This window comes from Diuraphis noxia, unplaced genomic scaffold, assembly GCF_037042655.1.
Source record: "Diuraphis noxia isolate RWA-SAM2 unplaced genomic scaffold, SU_Dnox_SAM2 contig0004, whole genome shotgun sequence".
In the NCBI taxonomy this organism is placed as follows: domain Eukaryota; kingdom Metazoa; phylum Arthropoda; class Insecta; order Hemiptera; family Aphididae; genus Diuraphis; species Diuraphis noxia.
The window spans coordinates 19,281,997-19,306,739 of NW_028301714.1; the positions used below are offsets into that span (position 1 = coordinate 19,281,997).

Below are 24,743 nucleotides of genomic sequence, written 5' to 3' on the forward strand. Positions count from 1 at the left end.
ATTTCTAATGAAATACGTAATTTATTTTGATTGGTTTAATTTTAAGTTTTTTGTATTCATATTATAATAATTTAATATATTAGAATGCTATTTGAATATGATGAAATAAATTCTTAAGTTTTTAACTTAGAAATAAAATATAAAAATACAATATGCCTGTAGACTATAATCGATTAATTAAATGTTTACAGTTTAGATATTTTACAAAACAAACAATAATTATAGCTGAATAATATCTATAAACAATAAAAAGGACAATTTATTCAATTTTTAGTATAAGCTGTTGGGATATAAACCATTAAGTACATTACTATAGACAATAGTATTTTAAAAAAAAAAAACGCAATAGGTACATCGTTTATGGTTATTTATAAAACATTATATTGAATTATTGGAGACGAGTTGTTATACTTTTTGTCGACATACAAATAAATGAATTGGGGGGGGGGGGGGAGTGGCCGAGTGGACTAAGGCCTCGGTAGCGACGCATGCAGTCGCCGGTTCGAATCTCGGTCACGGACGGCATCGCTCTTTGGGCATTTCGCGGTGTCTGGAAAGAGAGGCTACGCCCCCCAACCGGGCATGGCAGAAACCTACGGGTGCCCATTCAAAATTCAGCCAAAAACCCACGTGTTAAAAACCTACAGTACCTCCCCCTACAGTTCCCCAGGCTAATGACCTCAGTTGTCGAAGCCCTCCCTAAAAAAAAAAAAATAAAATAAATGAATCTTAAAATGATGGTTATTAAATGTTTTCCTAGCGGAAATTATGCATTAAATTATATTTTGAAAGGATATTATAATGGTAATATAATTTAATTTATAATTACTATAGAATTAAAAATGATTGCAAGACATGGTGGACCTTGGATGAATAATATTATTTATAAATTAAGTGAAAAAAGACACCTACAGTGCCGGTAAACTGACGTGTCAAACAAATAAAGACACAAAAAATGATGCCCATTTGAAAAAAAATTATAAATTCAAAAGAACAATCCTGACTTATAAACTCAAACGGAAAATGACATTATAATATTTCAACTTGTATACAACAATAATTCGTAATCTTGATGAAAAATAAACAATACCATTTATTGCATTTAAATTTAAAAAAATAACTTGGATCAATAATTTTTATGAATTTTGTACCTAATTATTCAATATTTATATTTGACTTATTATAATCTATACTTAGTCATTATAATATTATGTATTAAAATTAATTTTATTAATAATGTATTAAAAATATATGACGGCGCAATGTTTAGGCAAAAGTGATACATCATAATAAGCAATAATAACAATAACAATAACAATAATAATTTGAATCATTTATTTTATATGGTTTCATTATACATAGTATTATGTGATTACTAATTGATAAGGTTTTTTTTTTGAGGTTTTAATATTTATTTATTTTTTTTTTTTTTTACATAGGAGTGATTTAAACATCATTTTGATTCGTATCAATTCACATTTTTTTTTTAAATATTTATTTATAGACATTTACTAATTGAATTTTTATATTGAGTAAAATTGAACAATATATATTTATATAAATAAATATTATTTTACACGTTTAAAATATCAAAACACATATATTATATGAATCACGTGATATTAAGTAAAAACATAAATGTATTATATTTTAATAAAAAATAAGATATAATTATTTAAAGTGTCAAATGCAGTTGAGGATCTAATATTATTTATTTTTTTATGTTTCTAACCCAATTATTCGTACATAAACAGCTTTATAGTATATATATATTATATACCATACCTTAAGATAAAATCGATAATACGCATACATCGTTTGTGTATTTCACTATAAATCTAACCTGAAAATGACCTGGTGTATGTTTATGATAAACAACGTGATTTCCGTGACATGTGTAACATTATCAAAAGGGTTGTGGTGGTGACACGATCCATCGCTTTAATCATATATTGTCCGATAACATATAGTTACATACCTACTCAACTTAGATTTATGGACATGGAATAACAGGCTAATAAACTTAACGGAATGTATAAGGGTACAACAGTTATTTATGGAGGATTAACAAATACAACAAATGACAATTCTGTTACAGATTTTCTTACTATTTTTATAAATAATTTTTTATCAAATAATTGAATGCATTCATCCAACTAAATACATCAATACTATATCATATTTTTTGATTAACACATAAATAATATTATTTAAAATATTTTATATAATTATATAAATCAAAACAATAAATTCATATAATTTTTCAATATCTAAATAATATTTAAAGCTCAACAAAAATTATTTAAAAATTATATCAAATTTAAACTAAAGAAATATTTTGTTTTTAGTAACTTTGAATGAAAGAGAAAAATTCAACACAGAGTTTTAGTATAACTGAACTAACAAAATGCATTGGTGCATTTGACTGCATTCTTATTAAATTCTGAAAAGTTGTGTGTAAACAAAAGAACGCAGTTATTCCCCATTAATGCATTATTTAACATTAATGAAATAAAGTTTATTTTCATGAATATAATTGGACTTTTTAATTATATAAATATTCAAACTATTATGATTATACCACTTAAACAGTAATATTAATTGTAAGACCCAATGCAATTATTTTTATTTTTATTATTTAACAATTTGTCACAGGTTAAAAATCTACATAAAAACAATTAACAACATTAAAAGATCAGGTACTAAAAAATAAAATGCTTTGTATGTAACCATAACATGTTAAGAACTTATTTTTATATTATTTTTTTTTTGGCAAATCATTAAAAATAAGACATTTGACACTATTGACGTTTGATGAAATTAGGTGAACCTTCTGCACACTGACAAGTTTTACCAATACTTTAATGACATTTTTAAGTTCAACCAATTATCTGCCAAGGTATTTTCAAACCAATTGTGACAAATTGAGTTTTTTGGATTTTTTAGGTTTTAAGTAAGAAGTATAAAAACTTCACAAATCATTTCTGTAAGATTACCTACACATAAGAAAAATATTTAAATCTTGAAATTGGTCCATTTTGTATTTTTGTCCGTTCATATAATATGTATTTAATTTTAGACTAAGTAATAAAAAATATTCTCGTGTTGTTTTTGATGTTTGCCCAGTACTTCTAATTTCAATATAAACATCAGATTATAAATTCTTTATCACTTCAATAAATTGAAATATATTTGGATTGTTTAAATTTCCATTGAAATACCTTAAAACTATAAGTTATGTGTTATAGCATTGAATAGAATTATCTGCCTATACACGAGGAGGGAATAAAGCATGATAATTCAAACCATAATTATTTATTTTTTTTTTATTAAAGCCGCAACAACTAAGGTTATTGACATAAACCATAATTATACATTTATACATTAAATAAGTTAAAGACTAACTATTAATTATTCGAATGATTTTGTATTAATATTTTTAATCGAATTCGGAAGAACATTAAAATGTAAATACCGAAAATAGTTATATAATATGATGAATTTGTTATCGTAATATAGTAGATGGCCAATAATCGATATATATGCTACGGGCAAAGTATACAATTTCGGCATTTTATACATTGTCCGGACATTTTAAACAATGCCCTTCGTATATTGGGCAAGGGCATGGACCAGTTGCGCCTAAAACAATATTTGTATTTTAGGTCAGTGTACCAATTGCGCCGCTTAAATTTTAGGTTAGTACACCAATTTGTTGTATTGACTGAAAAAATCTATTTACAATACATATTTTTATAAAGTATTTTTATATACTTGGTGTAATGTAGAATAATATTTTAAAACCTGAAAACAACTGAGCGCAATTGGTCTATCGACTCAAAAAAGACAAGGCGCAATTGGTATATAGACCCAAAAAAGACAGAGCGCAATTGGTATATTAAAAGGTAATTTTAAGCGCAATTGGTAAACTCCCTTGGGCAATATAGATAATGGATGAGATGATTTAATGAAATATGATAAATCGTAAAACATAGTTAAAATAAAGTCAAATTATTATCTAAAAGTTATTATACGTCACTAATTTGTTTGTTCATATGGTATTTTTACAATGGGGACGTCCACTTTTCCACATGTTATACACGTGTACGTGACATAATATATTATAACTATATTTACCGATTTATAAGTTATATTGTATGTACATCAAAATGTCACGGAAGCAGTACATGCGAAAAAAAGTGATAGTAAAATTTAAAAAACTTATTATATTTTCTAATAATATAAATACATGTCATTATTCATTAAATCATCTCGTCCGTTATATATATTGGCCAATATACGTAGGGTATTATACTTATAAAATGTCCGGGCAATGTATAAAAATCTTTGGCATTGTATAAAATGCCCAAATTGTATACTTTACCCGTAACATATATATTATATACATACATATATATATATATATATATATATATATATATATATATATGGGTACATATATACAACGGCAATCGTGGTAGCTATACTCACACCTTATCTCTACATGATAATAATATTGAGCAGAATTGACTTTCATTCAGAAAATATCTGTGAATATTCGTAAGTTAATAATGTAGTGGATAAATTTTTCAATTTGAATTTATAAAAATGTTTTCATTTCAGTTAAAAAAACAACAACATTTTAATATTGTGTAAAATATCGATTTAAATTTTATCTGTACACAACTTGTATAAAACTTGGTAACAAAACAGTTTGGACACAACTCGTTTATTTCTATATGTATATGCGTTTAAAAAAATGTGGTCATAGTACCTAAAGGTTATTGAATGGTATTATAATTTTAATAATGATATTAATTGTACACTAATGTGAAGTCTAAAAAAATGTATAATGTTCTTAAAGTTTTGTTATATCATATTCGTATTAACATTGAACCAAATAATAAGTACTTACTTTAATAAAACATTGTATGATTCTCTTAGAATGATTTATTTATGCATAATACTTGAATACTGTTTTTAATGTAGTTTTTGTGTTATTATGAAATATTATGATATTCTAGAAATCTTCAAAGGATATTTAATCAAACTTAATTCAATCAGAATAATAGATTACTTTATTAAGTATTAATACTATACATCTGAATTTCTCATTTAACATTCAAGGAGCATAATACCTTACCTACTTTTTATTTATACATTGATATTAATTTGAATGTATTTTTAATTATATGCAATACGCGAATCAATCAATAAACTTATTTACAGTACGTTTTGGTTGTAGCCATAGTTTTAAAAAATACCCCTAAGCTGCAGTAATTTGCAACATTTTATTATCAACAGTATATTTTGTAGCGAAAAAAAAAATTGGTTTGAGTTTATTGATAAAAATATTAAACACACATACATTGTAATAATTGCTTTAAAGTTTAGTGGTCACTGCTTATAGTGATCATATTCATTCAAGAGTACTTTGATCACTATAATTGAAAATCATGATAAGTGGTGAACAAAAAAACAGGTAGAAAATAACCTAAAAACATTTAAATATTAAAATTATATTTATGTAGTATTATTATTTTTATTTTTTATACTATAAATACAGTACACTGAACGACGTACGAAAACAAACAGCGTATAAAGTGTAAAACATCGGTGCTCGTGAGAATAAAAATGGTTTCAAACATGTACGAATGTACGATATTATGAATTATTGCTCATTACGTGGGTTACATTTATATAATATTAGCTCGATTAAAGTTCACGATTAAGATAATTGTCATTCGTAATTGTTTTCCGTGTACTCAAAAAGAGGTGATATTATTGATTGTAAATTTTATTTGTATTTTATATTTCTGATCACAGTAACCGAATACCTGAACACTGTATGTGACGAAAAATGCATTTATAACGGCTGTTTGTTCTGTTCCTAGCATTTTTGATCACTATAATCAGTATGAGCGGTCGATTCTTATAACCAGTGAACACTATAAGCGGCGACTGTAATTAAAATATTTGTAATTGTCATGTATTTAAACAACAATTTAAGTATCTACAACTAACAGAAATATTATATAATTGTACCAAATGGTTTCATTATCTGTATTCTGTATAAAATTGGATTAATGTCTTACTGCTTTGGAGAAAGTGTAAAATATTTTCTTATGTTTTTAGCTGTACGTTTTATATATCCAGAACTCCATATATTTTATTACCCTTAACTTATGGGTACTTAAATCTTGAATCCTTCGAACAGGGCAAAATAAAACTTGATTTATATTTTATTTATAAGTAATTAAATGTCTATATTGACTGTACGAAATTCTTAACCAGTCTATCATTAAAAGTCCCCCCCAACCCGATCATATCACCTATTTATTGAAAATCTCAAACAAATAATTATGCTACTCACATGTCACATAATAATGATGGACTTTTTTAATAATTATAACACAGATCTACATTGTTTTGTTTAAAAGTACCAATTAAAAAATATATTTCCAATAACGTACATACATAAATGTATACCCATGTATATTATTTATTGTATTTTGTATGTAATATGATATTAATTATTATTATTGTTTAAAAATATTTTAGAATGCTATGTATTATTAAATTGATTTAATAATTGCATCTAAACCCATATAATATTTCAATAAAATAAAATAAAAATAAATGCATAATAACATCCATATAATAATCGAAGATATAGGTAAAAATATGATAACCTATTTCATAAGAAGCTTGTACAAAAGTAATCGAAAATAGTGAAATGCATACTGCACGCACACCTTGATATCATATTATCATCTCCTGCAGCGTGATACGACAGGCAATAACTTATATTTTCGAAACAGACGATTGCAGTCGTCGATTGATGGTGAGAAGCATTATGAAAGAGATATCTGGGTTGTTCAAACTATAGGTATAGTTGTATACAAACATACATACATACATACATACATACATTATATATATATATATATATATATAAAGACGAACTTTACCATCGTATGGAGTTGAGGAAAAGTGATAGGGGTGACGAAGGTGTGGTGACAAAAGAAAGCAATCGAAAATAAATTTTCACAATTTCTCAAAACCTATCGTGACCAAACGAGTCTGAAACGTCTGCAAACAGTAAGAATGTTGAAGGCGATCGGCGAGGTGTTATTGATGGTTGAGGGTGGAGTGTTGATCCCACAAGACTGAGTAAAAGAACCACTCTGCCGCTGCCCAACGTTGTACAAAATATACAATATACATACACATGGACACATTATCGAAATTGGTGCCGCCTGATCCATTAGCCCCGATAAAAACGGCTGTGGAATCTTTTGTTCGAATCCGACTGCACTGGTTAAAGCCCGGCGAAACGTAAAAACTCGCTTTTCCCTACGCTGTTCTGTCACCGCCACCGGACAACACTATTAAGTACGCCACTGCAGTTTACGATCCGGAGCTACTCAGATGTGTGTAAATGCGCGTTTGCGAATAACCAAGAAGCAGATGTTTGTGTGGAAAACTTTGGAGTTGTGAACTTAAGATTTTCGCTCGGTATGATTACATACACCACAGCCATGATGTGGTGTTTAAAGCCGACTTTGGGAATAAGATACACATTTCCGGCCGTGCAATCGGAAATGTATATATACTAGAACCGTGCCACTTCCGGGCTTTAGACGGCATCCGTCGACAGCGCACTGACCGTACAACTATATTCTGAACGGTTTGATGGACCGGCTGAAACACCAAGTACTCGCCAAAAACATACTATACACATTACACAGGGTGATTTATTTAAAGTTTAACACTCTAATCTGATTGAAAAAAATATTTCGTTACATATTTTTAACATTTTAAATTATAACATTTTTGAAAAAATTATATAGTAACAATACCTACCTAATATAAGAAATGCTTTTAATATCATATTCTATAACAAAATTTTTTTCTGAGAATTTCATTGTATACAAATCTTATTTCAAACGAGTATTTAAATAGTTATTAGTTGTAGGTATTGAAATTAGATAAACGGCCACAAAGCTCTGACCAATATTTTATTGGGTACCTCTGGGCCACTGAACTTTATTCATATACAGTGTAATATAATAATTTTTAACTAATCAACAAGTTGTTCATAAAATAATTTTCATATATTAAAATTCTCAGAAAAATATGATGTTTAAGAATTGTAAATTCAAAATAAATGTTTTCATTAGAAAATTTGAAAACGTTTAAATATAAAACAAATAATTTTTTGATAATTTTGTGTCATGTTAAAGTAAATATTTAGGTACAAAAGTGTTAATACTCCTTAAAATAATGGTTTATCTTAAATAAAATCACCTCGTGTATATAATATAAGTATTATAATGTATCTATAAAATATAACTATTAACAACAATAACAACCGGTGACCGGTATGACTAAAAGAGATGGTGTATATATATGGTTATATCTTATATATATTATTTAATGCGGCACTATTAATTATGACTTCCCGATGAACTTAAATGATTTAAGTGAGTACTTACGTAAATTAATAATAAAAGTGCCCAGGAAAATAAAGCTCCCGACTTCAGTTGCGTGACATATACCCAATAATTTTCCTTTGTTATAAGACTAACCTTATCAATTATTACAGGGTGTGGTTGATTAAACCGAAAAAAAATGTCCTTTTTCCGTGATTTCCAAAACACTTCTTTCACTGATATCGTGTTACCACAAACATTTAATTTAAGTTTTACTTCGATGAAAGAATTTCATTACGTATTACCTCTATACTACATATAGTTGGCGGATACAATTTCAGTACGGCATTACTGCTATGAGATTGTATCTGCGTTATACTTTAATGTCCATAAGCGATTTTTTTTTTTTTTTTTTTTTAGGAATAATATACGTTTATACAACGATGTTATTACCCCGTTAAAGGATTAGGTGCATTTTTATGAGATTACTAAATCTCATACTGAAATATATTTATGTTTTTTGAGAAATACATTTACTTAAATAATAACAAATGTTTCAAAAAGTTTTCCAATAAAAATAGCATACACACGCACGCAAACACGAAGCAAATTTGAATTATATAATGCAATATTTATATAAAAATAAATAAATAACACTTTAATATGATTTCAATTGATGACATAGTTTATATTAAACAACATACTATACAATATTGTATTTTTGCCATTTTTGAAAATTTATGTCGCTATTAGATTATTGTTATTGCCGTCAATACTATAAACCAGTGTTTTTCTCGTTTCCATCTAGGTCGTTCGCCGTCCCGTAACGTGCAATGGTTGTAAAAATAATTTCAAACGCCATTTCACTACCGTATTTCCCTAAAATAATATCGACGAATAGTCAGATAAATTACATCAACCGTGCAATTTCAAATTTGGTGCTTCCGCTTTGATAATATCCACGTACTGTAATTTATTACATTACCTTGTAACACTGACAATTAAGACGGCGAACGTCCTTAACGTAATTATTGTCCCGGAAGTTTTAAAGGGGACGTGAAAACTTTGCGGTTGGTCCTGTCCATTATGAGGCTGCTGAATGTGTGTAATATTATAAACCGAACAGCGAGTTTACTAGCGTAAGAAACTAAGAACATTCCGCTGCCGAACGTAATTTAACCGTCAATATATTTCAACGTAATAATAACAGTACATAACGCATTAATAAAAAAAAAAATATATGCCCGGAGGGAGTAAAAGAAAAAAAAACGTAAAATCGGAAACGAAAATGTTCTCAAAAGCTAGACAGTTGTTACTTCACATTATAGTGGGACCATGATTATAAAAGTCAAATGATAATATGGTACCTAATAATAATAATAATAATAATGAAAATAAAATAATAATAATATCAAAGAGTGAATGGGAAGACAAAATGGCAGCGTACAAAGTATATGTGTATGTATGCATAAATGCCTATATGCATGTGCATGTTTATTTGTATACATATATGTGTGGGTGCGGAGAATGAAGAGGTAATACACCATCAGTAACTCAATAAAATTGAATGACCCGTGTGTAAAAACTTAGTGTGGCATATAGAACTCGAATTGTAGTGAATAGAGGTGAATACGTATATGTATTTGGAAGACACTGTGGCATTTCCATTAAATATAAAGGCCGTGCGTGTGTGTTGAGCATGGTAGAGTGAATGGGTGTAGAGAGGAGTGTGTTTTTTCTTTAATCCTACGCCGCAAAAATAACCAATACATACATTTACTAAAAATCGTTGATGGACTGATGTAATGAAATGCATAGGAAAAAAAAAACGTATAAATTAACACTATTGGACGTGTTTCTGCGTGGTTGACTTTAAACTGAAAATAAAGTAGGTGGTCTCGGAACGCGGTTATAATGTTTTTTCAACAAACATAGACGTTCATAGCGAATATTTCCGACCGTTTCTTCTTTTTCTGTTTTTAACAATAATTTATAAAAATTAAAGCGGTCAACTATATAGTACACTATGGACTAACACATTATAAAATGGCTACTATATGAAATTCTTTATTAACTATATTATATAAATAATTTTACGTAAACATAAAATTGTGTGGTAGTTTCATAATTTATAACGAGCCCATAGCCACACATAAACCTCAAAATAAATCAAACAAAGCATTGAGAAACTAACAATTTTTAGAGGAGAAATATACGCGAGAAACGTACAGTGCAAACATGACCTGTTTATATTATTTATATGTAGTTATACATTATTATTGAACAAGTTTCAGTGAAACATAAAATATGATCCTTTAAGATATTTAATTTCTTTTAATACATTAATATTGTTTTTTGGATCAAACAAATAATATTATAATGATTAAGCTGATTGATATAAAAATTTCGTTCAAGAAATTATATCTATTATTTTTTCTTCATATATTTGAATTAGATAATATTCTTGAAAATACCTATATATATTTTTTCTAATAATTGCATCTGTTAAGTAATAAATAAATAATGATTTAACAATGCAAAAAATAGTCCATCGTTAGTTAATGTTATAAACGTTAGGTATAAATCATAATCATGTAATATCCTCAATGAATTTTAATAATATTAGTAGAAAATCATATAGATTAAAATAACAGTAACGGAACAAAAACTTGTCAACTAGAAATTCATCATGGATATGGTGATATAAAATATGCGTTTGTCATATTTTTTGCACTTAACTTCAAAAATAAAATACACAAATATATATATTTGATTAAAAGTGTGATGGCGTTATGACTGTAGCAGTAAATTCTATTTGGGTAGAATTTAACTCCTGGTTTAATACAATTTCACATTGTAATTTAAAGTACAAAAAGTATAAACAACCAATGAGAGAGCACATATTTTAATAATAAACATTTTCAATGTGTGAATGTCTCGCGGCTAACAACGAAATTTTCATTTCAGAACCGTAAATGTATGTAAACATGCAGTATTGTTAGAAAACGTTCATTTTCGCTATTTTTCGACTCCGAGTTTATATAATATTATTAATTATGTTTGCGTTATAGGTACTGGCGTTATTAATTGCTATACCGAAAAATGAATAGTATATAACGCAATGGTTTTTGGATCAATGAACGTTTTATTTTGTTCGTTAGTGTAATATAAAAAATAAGTAAGAAATTAAACATTTTTTATGAATCAATTTAAACTAAGCAGATTGACAAAAGTTTTTACCTTTGTTTATTAATTATTTTTAATTAGCATACCTTTATTCCGAGTGAAAATAATAACAATAATTGATTGTGTATATACCGTTATGTTTATTTAAAACGTAATGATTTCGTTTCAGTAAAATTTGGTTCATGGAGAATATGTACTGTTGTAAAACGTAAATTTGGCCGTCTAAATAAAACAGTATTTAATTATACTTCATTTGACAGGTTTAATATAGAAGTTTTTGATAAACGTTTTTTTTTCTTTCGTAAACATTTGAGGGAAAATAATACAGGATAAGAAAAATATACCTTCGATTCATAATTTATTGTTCACCAAAAAAAACTTTCATTACCTTCGCACGCAACTTGCAGTTCGATCAAAGTTATTTATTTTAATTTACCCATAAATAGCGTTGCTACGCTTAGTCGTATCATATTCAGTATATCATCTAGTATTGGGTCTTTTTTATGCCAGACTAAAAAAAACATTGGATGGATAAAATATATCAATGATAATATTATTTTGTCTACATTTTTTTTTTACGTTCTTGTTACTTATAGTTTATTTATATATACCTAAATAGGGTGATTCACCATGAATGCTGATCCTTATATTTTCCTAAAATTCTAATTATATTCAAATATTATTATTTTTAGAATTTTTAGTACAAATAACTAATAAGTAAATTATTAGTAATATATATATATTACTATATATACTATATACACTATATATACTATATGTATATTAGATTTTTTTACTGTATAAGAGGTTTGTTTTCAAACTATGACTAACCTACTTTTAATTGTTAAGCAGTTGATTTTTTTAGTGAATGTAAAAATATCTAAATCAAATTTCTTACATGTTAATAAACGTATATCTTATAATGACAAATTATGTAAACAAATTACCACTAAGACATACATGTATTCGACCAGTTACGTGACAAAAAATACACAGGTTGACAGTCACGGTCAAAATAGTTCAAAAAACTTGGCGTAACTAGACGCAAAAAAGTGTAAGTTCACCAATAACGCATGTTTCTAGAACAATTTTTAAGTAAACCTTGTGACTTTATACAAACTAAATAGTGAAGCATCATGTCAAATACACATCAAACACACATTTCTAATGGGTTTCCTAACCACAAAACATCCGTTTTTGGACCTATCACTCACTTCCCAACCAACCATATTATTACAACATACGTCCCTAAGCCATCACTTTATCTCAACGGTAGTACTTGCTTGAACGGACACGAAAATGACGAAATCCGATTCACACTATACAAACCCATATAACATATTCATCACACATTGTAATTAGCAACGGGCCTGTATGGTCGACGATAAGGGATAATTGCCCACGCAGGCCACCTCATACGGTCCAATCAGCCGGTATAGACTCGTCTTTCTCATTATTATATATAAATATATTTTAACGTGATTACTATTTAAACCTGTGTACACGTTATATACGAAAGCGCACGTATTGCGCACACTGTTTCAATACTAAGGATAATAGTACTTAAAAGTGAAGATTTAAAAAAAAAAGTTTAATATTTATTTAATTCAATCTAATAGGTACCTACTAAATTTAAATGTATTATAGGTACGATTGGTATAAATTAAAAAATGTTAATTGACTAAGTCAAGGGCAGTCATAATCTTTCATACAATAAGTTAAATAACTCACGATCTACTCGTTAGAACTTCGATTTAGCATACTTAAACATTTTCAACAAAATAATTGAATACGGTTTTAACGTTATAACGGCCATGCAGCGGTTTATCAGACATTAAATATAATTTTAGTTCGCATTTCCTTGCTTTTATTATTGTATTTCTTTATTTTTTCGACCTTGTGTACAATTTGAAAAATAACCGCAACTTTCAACGGCTGCCTCTGCAACGATACGAAACTTTTTCTTTAGTAATTTACTAGCTATGTAATTTGATCCTCAAAATGTGTGTTCATTTAACCATTCCCACGGGACCATAAACAGGTGTCCAACAATTTGATTTCCCTTAAACAAAAAATAAACATTAAGTGTTTTCGGAGAAAAAAAATATTTTTGGTAAGTTTTATTTGGAAACTTTTACTAAACTTAACTCATACCCTGAGAAACTGATGATATTTCATATTTTACTAATATGCTTTATATTTCAAATTTTATTTTGAAAGAAATTATTTTAAGTATCCTAAATTTCAAATTGTTCAAAAAATTAAAGCCATTTTTAATATAAGTTTATAAAATTATATCAATATTAAATTTAATTAAATGAATCCATTTCAAAATTATTTTTGAAAATATTAACTGTTTTTAAATAGTATAATAAATTCAATCATCTTAAGTTAAATCATAAAGTTTTATTTCAAAATAAACGTAAGCACTTCATTTATAATTATAATATTATATCTAACTACTGGTAAATATATTTTGTTAAAATTTATAGTAAATATTTCATATTTTTCCCCCCAAATACAATCTTTTATGCGTATAAAATATATTATATTGTTATATTATGCACTGTGTGTACATTTTTTCATAAAAAATGTTCGGAAATATTTTATTTACATGTATTTATATTACATTTTAAATAGAAACTATATTTAACTGTTTACATAAATATCCATCAATCAATAGCTTATTAATGTATTCTTATTAATGTTACTTAACATTTGCATTAAAATTGAAAACATATTTTAAACAAAAAAAGATAATTTTCATATTTAGGCATTTTATTAAAGATTTATTAACCAATGTTTAATTTAAAATTAATTTTTCTGCAAATCACATAATTTATTTTATTTGTTTTTTGATTATTATCAAAAACTAATTACATATTTTTTTAAATATGAAAACATATATTATTTATCACGGTTCTGCATTTATTTTACTTAATTATATTATTTATATTTTATGAAACTAGTTTTTATTCAGACATAATAACGTTACTTGTTACTTATTAGTAATAATTTTAATATGTGTATAGTTGTTTTAAGTTTTAAGTGAAATACAAAATATTTGAAATAATACAACATAAAAATTTTTTTATCAATAATCACGATAGCATTCCGCTATTTAGATGGATATTTTAGACAATAATTTGAAGTTCCTATAAAGTTCAGACCTACACAATAAACATAGGTAAATATTACATCAAGACAAACAATGAATACCTAGCATACAAATGAGATATCACTATTATTAGACTATCTACGAAAACGTATAATTAATAATACTTGGAAAATAAACCTACGAGCATTTTCTTAGGTTGTAACTTATTACGCTACAAACATTTTTACTTTTTTTTTTCGAAACCGTTTTTATTGAGAGTTATTTTTCAATATTATAATTTTTAACTCTATACAGCTACTGCTGTTGTTAAATTTTCCACTTTATAATCTGCTTGGATTGATTTAAAATTAATCCGTACACATAATGCCACCAGGCAATGATAGTTTTTCTATACTGTTCGTGAAAGTATAAAGACTTTATTATATTATAATTATTACTGTTGACTGGCAGTTACACTTTACAAAAACAAAATAATATATGTATAATATGATCTCAAGTGCACGAAGCTTTAAACATGAAAGTACACGTCATGGTATGTCACAGCATGTATATAGGTTTCATATATAGGTTTTAATAAAATATTATATCACTGATTTTTTAATACAATATCAATATGTGTTCGGTACATGCTAGATTCTGAGAACGCATCAATTAATTAAAAATGTTCGATCGTTAATAAATTATCCGTGTATGGATTTTGGTTATTTTCAACAAATGATATTAAAATATTTTTATTGGTGGAAGTGAATGAATAGGTTGTGGAAAGAGCCTAGTCGCAGTCAGATGAGAAGTGCTGTAAAACCATATGCATACCCATTACCCATATTATAATAATATTGCGGAAAAAAAATTACAAACGAATTATTATCTAATAATAACACTATTTCACATATAATAAAAATAATAATAATAAAAATAATATTTCAATATCCGCAATCGGTATCTTGTTGTGTACATCGATTTATTTCAGAAATAACAAGTAAACATGATAATAATATACGTTTACGGTTTACCTAGTAGGTATATCGTTGTTATTGTGCGTACATTATTATTAACATCAAACTTGGTATAGGGGTTGGTAGGTGGGTAAAGTTTTGTTATCGCCACGCCGACCTTTAATGCCATGTCCTCGCGCGTTTAAACACATTGTACCATGCCAAAATCCAACGTGTAGCCCTATGTGCTCTGCTACGATCCGCCGAACTGTAATTTGGTGTAATGCAGTTAACATGTAACAAAACTAAACCTAAGGGGGTGCCCCCGCACCGTTATTACGTTATTTTTAATTGGACGACGTCGGGTGCCCATTTTAAAATGTTTATGTTCGTTAGAGAAATGCACATAATAATATTATATCAGGTTATAATATTATAATATTATAAAATATTATTATTATATTGTGCACGCGTGTGCGTTAATGGACGAGTTCTAAATACTACTAGGTAAAACTTGTTCCAAAATAATCATATTAATTTATGAAATTATTATATTATATGCCATAATAATAATATGACCTGCCAAAATAAATAAACTTATTACGTATTCATACATATATATATACATATAATAATAATAATAATGCACAATATTCGAACATATAAACTCATGTTTCTTATAAATTAAAATTTTAAAATTTCTGGGAGTAGCGTTGCAAGCGATCTAGAACGAATTAATATAGCCATTTGGATGTGGGGACAATTGGATGTCAAAAAAATAATATATACATCAGTAAATAAAATTAATAAGCAATTTATATTTATTATTATACGTCAAAAATTATACAATATTTAAAAGTACAAATTATTCATTATATAAAATACTAAAATTAAAAATATATTAAAAATACATTTTTATTAAAAATAAGTACGCCAACAATTAAAATACAATATCAAAAAAAGTTATTTATACTAATTACATTTAATATATTACGTTAAAACTAAAAATGTATATAAAACATAAAAAATTATTTAAAATATCTAAAAAGTTGTTGAATGACAAATATTATTTATATTAACTATATTATATCTAATTTAATTCAGACAAATATTTTGAGCGATTTCGCGTTAAAATTATATTTTAGTTCTAGCCTCATAACTTTGAACAATTTTTAAAACAAGTTTATCCGCGTCAATAAATTTCTTTATAAATACACCAGAACGTCCAGAACTATTAATTTTTAGTATTTTTGAATTTTTCTTAATATATTTTGATGATGATCTATTATAATATTATTTATTTTATTTATATTTTATATTTTACTTCCAAATGGCCACGTCCAAACGGTTATGTCCATTTGTCCTATTCGCACTACGAGATTGCTGCCATCATTCACACAACTTGGTTGAGTATACGCACCATCTTCTGCCCTAGTTACTAGATGGGTAGATACATTGCCATGCTCACACACACACACGTGTTCCAAACTAATCGTAACCTCCCTTACAGTTAAAAAACATACTAAAAATAGCATACAGTGGTCTTATGTTGACACTGGATTAATTAATTACCTAATAATAAAAATAATAAAAATGTATTTAATTCTGTACTTAAATTATAGTTTTGTTTTTTACGACAAAACCATTATCTCGATATCAAACAACATGGTAGTATAATATTAGTATAATCTTATTTAGTATTTTTGTAACTATGTACAAGACGTTAAAAAAATAATTTCAAGAATTTGTGACATCAATGAATAACATTTTTTTTTTAAATTCAAATTCAATTATTTTCCAGTCAAAAAATCAATTGAGTTATCTAACTGTCAATATATTTGCATTCATCACAATCGTCATTTCATTATTATATTACAATACATTACTTACTATTTATTTTGTCAATTATGTTTTTATGGATATTAATTCCTTGTAATCTATCAATTGATTTTATAAGAACATTATAATAGGCAGTAACCCCAAATACGTATAATAATGAAGGGTACATTTATCTTGTTGAGTAATTATATATTTTAACGTAAAACGACTAGCTTAATTAATATATATATATACTATCAATAAAACTCCTTACAAATGGAACATATTACTTTCACATAATATGTCCAACTTAAGCATAATTATATTTTAGTTATGTTATTCAAATACGATAGTTATTATTAAAACGAAATTGTATGCCATTTCAGGTGGACAGTTACCTGCTCGAACGTTATACTCCTGAAGTATCTGAAGGCCCGTTCTACAACTCCACGTTGGGACTGCGGTTTCCACTCAAAAAGGAATGGGTAGACATGAACAAAAAACTTATGTACGTAAAATGTACTGCAAAGGTGGCTGGAGCTGAAGCCAAGTCAGACGAGTTGAGTGTGCGGCTGCGACTCGTTCCCGATCAAACATTATCGCAAGAGAGGCACATTCTTAATGCTGGTAAATAAATACCATTGTTTTGTTTGTATTAATTCGTAATCGCGCGCGTAGGTAATAGATTTTATTTCAAAAGGCCAAACAACATAATGGATGAAAAAAATACCAACATCGATTATAATAAAGAATAAAAATCACGTTATAATATTATGTTCTCGCATAACATAAAAGGCCGTATATCATTTGCGCATCGTCTGTTTACCTGAACCAAAATATCGTACATCATTTGCACATCAACGCTAATTATCGTTTGCGCATTTCCCATTTTACCTGCACCAAATTATCATACATCAAATGCGGATCAACATGCTGAAAAATTGAATTGTATAAAAAATAGTTTTTAATTGAAAATATAATGATTTTCATAAATCATAATATAATAAATAAATCCAAATAATCCAAATAAATTAAGCTTTAAAATAAATAATATAATTAATCAATACTGGGTATATTATAATGTCCCATTATTTTAACAAAATGAAACCTGTTTATTTCACCGGAAGTATATTTAAGCCAATTTTATTAAAGTAGTCTAATTTTTGACGTTCTGGTGCCCGTTGTACATGATGAATACTTCTATAGAAATATCTTTAATTTTAACATAGGTCACTGTCTGTATTTCTTTTTCAACGTTTCTATTACTTAAGTACATATATAAAAAAAAATTATTAAATTAACTAAATTCATAATTTATAATTTATAAAAATGACTACAATTTCATACTTTCCATATTGAAGGATGAGTACTGTAAAATTGTGCATTATAATGAAAATGAAATGTCTCAGGTCCATTTGTAGTTTTAGGTAAATCTGATGATTTTTCTACCCACATCTCTAGAGGAAATAAAAAATTATCTTGAATATAATTGTCTTATATATAACCGCTAAAATTCAATACATCGCTATTTGGTGCAATTTCGATTAATTCACAAAACACATCAGAAATTTCTTCAGGGGAAATGAAAGATAAACCAAAGAAATATTTCATCCATTTACCGATTTTGGTATTAGTTTTATATTCGTTTCTAAGGTAAGGAAAATCTTGATTGAGCTTCCTATACCAAGCTTGCCCTAAATGAAATCTGCATCCGTATATATCGCATACCTAGCGGAAAACGTGTATAATTGCCAAATGTGTACTCCTTTCAAAATCTACTCTGATTGTTTTAGGGTTGAATATAAAATTCATTGATTCACACGTATTTGTTAAAGATTGCCACATTTCAATATAATCAGTTGTAGTTTTTTCGGTTAAAAAATAATAAACTAAGGGTAAATATAGATCGTTTTCATAAATGTGGGGCGACAATGCAAAACGTACTATTTGCGTTGTACATATTTTTCAGGAAAGGTCATTTTCTGCTGTGCATTAAATATTTGAGATATACATGTTGTGAAAATGTTTAAAAATAGATAAAAAACTATGAAATAAATTTCTGCAGGTAAAAGTATTTTAAAATGTATTTTTTGTACTTAAATATAACTTTTTAAATTTTGAATTGGATCAAAACGTACTATTTACAACAAATGGTACGTTTTGCTTTGATTAACAAAAATAGTACGTTTTGACCAATATTTTTACAAAACGTTCTATTTGCATAAATTACATTTTACAATAAATATAATTTAATATAATTATATGTTAAGAAATTAAAATACTTTGACTCAACTAAGTGTAATAATATTACACTTACTAGTTACTTATACTTATTCAATTAAGTTTATTTAAATTAAGAAAATATATAACATATAGGGAACCGATGGTAGCATCCATATAGGTGAAAGGAATACAAGTTAGGTATAATATATTTTAATAAAACACTTTTTTAATAACTTTTAATTAATAAAAACTAAAACAAGGTAAATAAAAGATTAAAGAACACTTAAAAAAGTAAAAAAAAAGAATAATATAATATCAAGTTTTAAATATTTAAAATGTAAAAATTGTGTAAAATATATTTAGACAATGTTCTTATAATTGAAAATTTTTAAAAATAAAACAACTAATAGGTACTGTATTATGATAGAATACATCTAGTTAAGTTATGAAGTATAATTAAGTTTTTATTTAGAAGTAATATCTATTAAGTACCTATTTATTAAGTTAATGATAACATTAGTGTTGTTAGGAAAATAATATTTTGTACCTATCTACAATTAAATCAAAATATAGTTCTTAATGTACGTCATCCATCAGTATTATTTTAAAGTTTAGTCTTACATGTGATGAAGAAAATTATAAATTAAAATAAAAAAAATTAACTCAACATAATATAATATGCAGTAATTAAGTGCATTACATAATCTTTAATTTTAGTGTTAACTGTTAATTTGTAAAAAATGTATAATAATATATTCCTTTTCAAAAATAGGTTGTTTAAAAATAGTATAAATAATATGCTTAGAAAAATATATTCTTAAAATAATAATGAATTAGTGTTATATCCAATAAAAGCACTGTTGTATTTAAATAGTTTACCATATCTAAGAATATAAACAAAATAATGATACAACTTTTAACTGAATTAAAACCTTATATTTATAAACTTTAATTTAATTTAAATAAAGTAGGTGACTATTATAAAATACAAATACAAATATCTGATACCTGTAGCCATTGTGCACATATCTTGTCATTAGATACAGCTTGTTGTGATTCATAATCATAACTTTTTTTTTTTAATGAACTTACTGTCAGTGGTCCATGATTTGAATCATTGGCAACTAAAATAGGTATCTATAATATAATAATTAGTAATTATTATAATTGCATTAGAACAAAAATGTAGATGACTATTACTACTCTAGACAAAATATACATATAATAAATTAATAAGTTAGTATAAAATAGTAGTTTTCTAATAGGTTAGAAAACAATTTGTATAGGTGTAAGCATTACCTTATTTCTAGCAGTATTAAGAATGTTGATGCTCTGCAGCTTCTTAGCATCAACTACCTGAAGATATGAGTTATAGAAATTAAAAAATAGTTATTGATTATTGTATTATAGAATTGGTAGTATACAAAATATTAAAAGTTCTTTCATGTTATTTTTTAAATAGTACAATAATATATATTGTTTTACTAGATGTATGTACCTACCTTGTTTTTCGCCTTGTCCATCATCAATTTTATTCTTTTCGACATGGTAAATTATAATAAATTATAATAATTATAAAAAACATTAAGTACCTAAATAGCAAGCTGCAAGAGTAAGGTACTTTAAAAATAGAATATGTGTTATCATAAATGAATTAATGAAATAGTTTCATTGATTAGACCTTATCACTAAGTTTTGGCGCGCATAATAATTAATGTTTCAAAGTTATAAACGATTTTTTTTTTTTTATAATTTAGGTTAGCACGTAGATAATATGTTAAACAAAATACGTATATCATATATTAAATCTATATAATTTAATAAAATGTAACAATAAAAACAAATTTTAAAACACAGTCGTTTTTGTAAATAGTACGTTTTGCATCAATACATTTTTAGTCCTATACCGTGTACATTGGAAATAGTACATTTTGCATTATGAATGGAAATAGTACGTTTTGGAAAAATTGATGTAATTAGCACGTTTTGACAAATTTTTTTTTACTTTTTATTACGGAATCTATAGCAAATAGTACGTTCTGCATCAAACAGTAAATAGTTCGTTTTGAAAAAATGTATATTGTGCAAATAGTACGTTTTGCTTCAATTTACTATTTTAAAAACGGTTATTGAATGGGAAATAGTACGTTTTTACCTAATCTGATGATGCCAATCGATCCGCCGCCATTTCAAACATATAATTCAATGTATAACTCCATTTTGACAAAAATGCAAATAGTACGTTTTGCATTGTCGCCCCACAAATATGAATAGTGTACAATTAATAAAAATATTTTTGACAATATCTAAAGGTCCCGTCTGTCAGAATGTGTTCGGAATTTTTACATAAAGTTTTCAAATTTGTTTTGCAAGTTAATAACATAATTTTATTGTTATTTATAAAAAGAAATTTTTCTTTTTTGGAAGTTACAAGTGTTTCTTGGGAAGACATTAATTGTGAAATAACTTCATCATAGGATTTCGGCAACACTGGTAAAACTTCCCTACGTTTTCTATAAATATTTTGTCTATAATTGGTAATATCATTGGCCGTTACATGATCAGCGTCATATATATTGCTTTCCGTATAATTTTGTTAGGCCTCATTGATATTTCTTTTGTAGGTTTTCTTTTTATAGTGTTTTTAATCTAAAAAAAGTTTGCACTATAGTATATCCGTATTACGACTATATTGTATTATAAAAATAAGTTAAATAATCGTTATATTTCTCATGCTTTCCGCCCCTCTTTCCATACAGTGCAATATATAATATGTCCTAATCTTATAATATTTAATATAGTATACATTTATATACGATTTACAATTGATGATATATGATATTATATATATAACCTTTCAGGTTTTGGCGAATGTGCTATCTTAATGTAATTTTTTTAAATAATTTAATGACCGTAAGTATACATATATACAGAATTATGTGAATTATGTGAATTATATATTATGTATATTATATTATATGAATAATTTTTTATTCGAATAAAAAAATATCTAAATACAATTTTAATAACTCCCTGCTCTGAGCATAATTGCACGCATATTAACTCTTGTTAGTTGTTGTTAAATCGAATCAATTTCGCTTTCACAAATTTATTTAATATGTTCTCCACGTATTTCTAACACCGATCTTCGATGTTCATCAATTTTTATTGAGGCGTAACAGTTTTTTTTCGGACACATAAATATAACCTAATATAACATAATATAACCTTGAAAGTTGATGTATAAATTTTACGATCAAATTTGAAAACAATACTAGCACTTTTTGGTATACACCTATTTTTTAAATTATATTGTTAAATAATATTGATGCGTAAATGATGTAAGACCTTTTAAACGGCTATTTCGCAAATTATATATAACACAAAAATCGAACGATGCGCAACTGTCTTACTAAAAGTGTCAAAATTAACAATAGCGATGCGCAAATGACAACCGGTGACATAAAATTAATTCTAGAATTATGTGAAGGGTACTTCAATAGACAGTGAAGATTATTTTAAACGATTACTAACCATATATTGTAAAAATATGTAACTAATATTCATTATTATATTTAATCATTATTGTTACTGCAAGAATGGAATATGTTCATTGTAAAATGCTCATATAAATATATATTAATATGCACTATTTACAGTATTTTTGATAATTCTTATTTGTAACATTAATAAGTAAATTTTGTAAAAATTTAATGAACTTTAACAAAACATATTATAATCATTAATCAAATAATAATATGCAATTTATACTAATACACACGACATCCCTAAAATGTACACATTTATTAATAGTCATTTATTGTTTTGGAATAGCTAACAATTATACTCATTATATTTAAAAGTATTCACTACAATATGAGAATCTAAGCTAGTATAATTACTACTGCAGTTAAATAAAAATGTACATAAATTATTCAGGTATTTATAATGGGAAATGTTTTCATGTGTAATTTTGAATAATATCCAAATAGCGAAAGTATATTATAAATATTTTAGTTTTTCATCAAATCATAACTTCGGCTTTTCATAGCTCAAAGGCCATTCATTTTTTCATTTTCTACATTACATTTTTTTTATGGTATTTTTTAATGATTAAATATACCAAGCAATTCATTTTTTTATAATATCGTAATTTTTTGGGTGTTTTACGCATTTGGACAAAGCACAATTCCCATGTGTTTTCCATTTTATACATTAGATTTTTTATTAAAATCATCCGTATATAATTACTGAAATCAGTTGATATAATATTTTCAACCGTCACGATACATATGAAAGTGTGTATTGCAAGATGTATATTATTTTTCCATACGAAACCCGTGTGCTATTAAGCTATAACACATGCTTTGAATTGTATAGTTTTTTTTTTTTTTTTTTTTTTAAATTCAGGGTTTCGCTATTTGTGTATTAATTTCGTTCAGTTGAGAGATTATTCAATAATTATTGTGATACAATTGAACTTTATTATTTATCTTTATTTTTAAACCTAATTATGACGTTAAAATTTAAAACTATGTATTCAGGGGTTGTGTATATTTATAGTTGATACATTTTTAATAGTGAATGACTTTTAACATAATTTAAAAACAAAATAAAAAAAACCAGAATACCCATGGAGCAGTTATGGAGTTATGATAACATGACTTTTTTTTTTTTTAACGATAATTTACTAACATTCATTAGTCATTTCATTGATCGACGCGTAGTTCTCAGCGTATACATAATTCTATTTATACGCAATACTACGAGTAATTGATATTAACTAATGCACAGTCACAATATTTGCACACATTAATCCAATACATGTAATTATTTCGTCAAAGAGACCGGGTTTTGATACTTGAAATTGATAAACGTTTATACGTTTATAATAATTGTGTGGTTTCAAAAAAAAATTTTAAAAAATATGAATTTAGTTCGATTTCGAATTCCAAACAGCGAATCATTTTTTGAAACAATTATATTTAATATTATACTTTTTAATTAATATATTTTCGCGAAATACTT

At 26.3% G+C, this 24,743-nt stretch overlaps 1 protein-coding gene across 1 annotated transcript in view; it reads left to right on the top strand.

The window, feature by feature from the left end:
- Positions 1 to 24,743, top strand: part of LOC107164060 (uncharacterized) — a 156,312-nt gene that overhangs the window by 127,319 nt on the left and 4,250 nt on the right. The window contains exon 5 of the mRNA XM_089226896.1: positions 17,879 to 18,119. Within this exon, the coding sequence (XP_089083022.1) occupies positions 17,879 to 18,119 (241 nt within the window). The remainder of the gene's footprint in view (positions 1 to 17,878; positions 18,120 to 24,743) is intronic.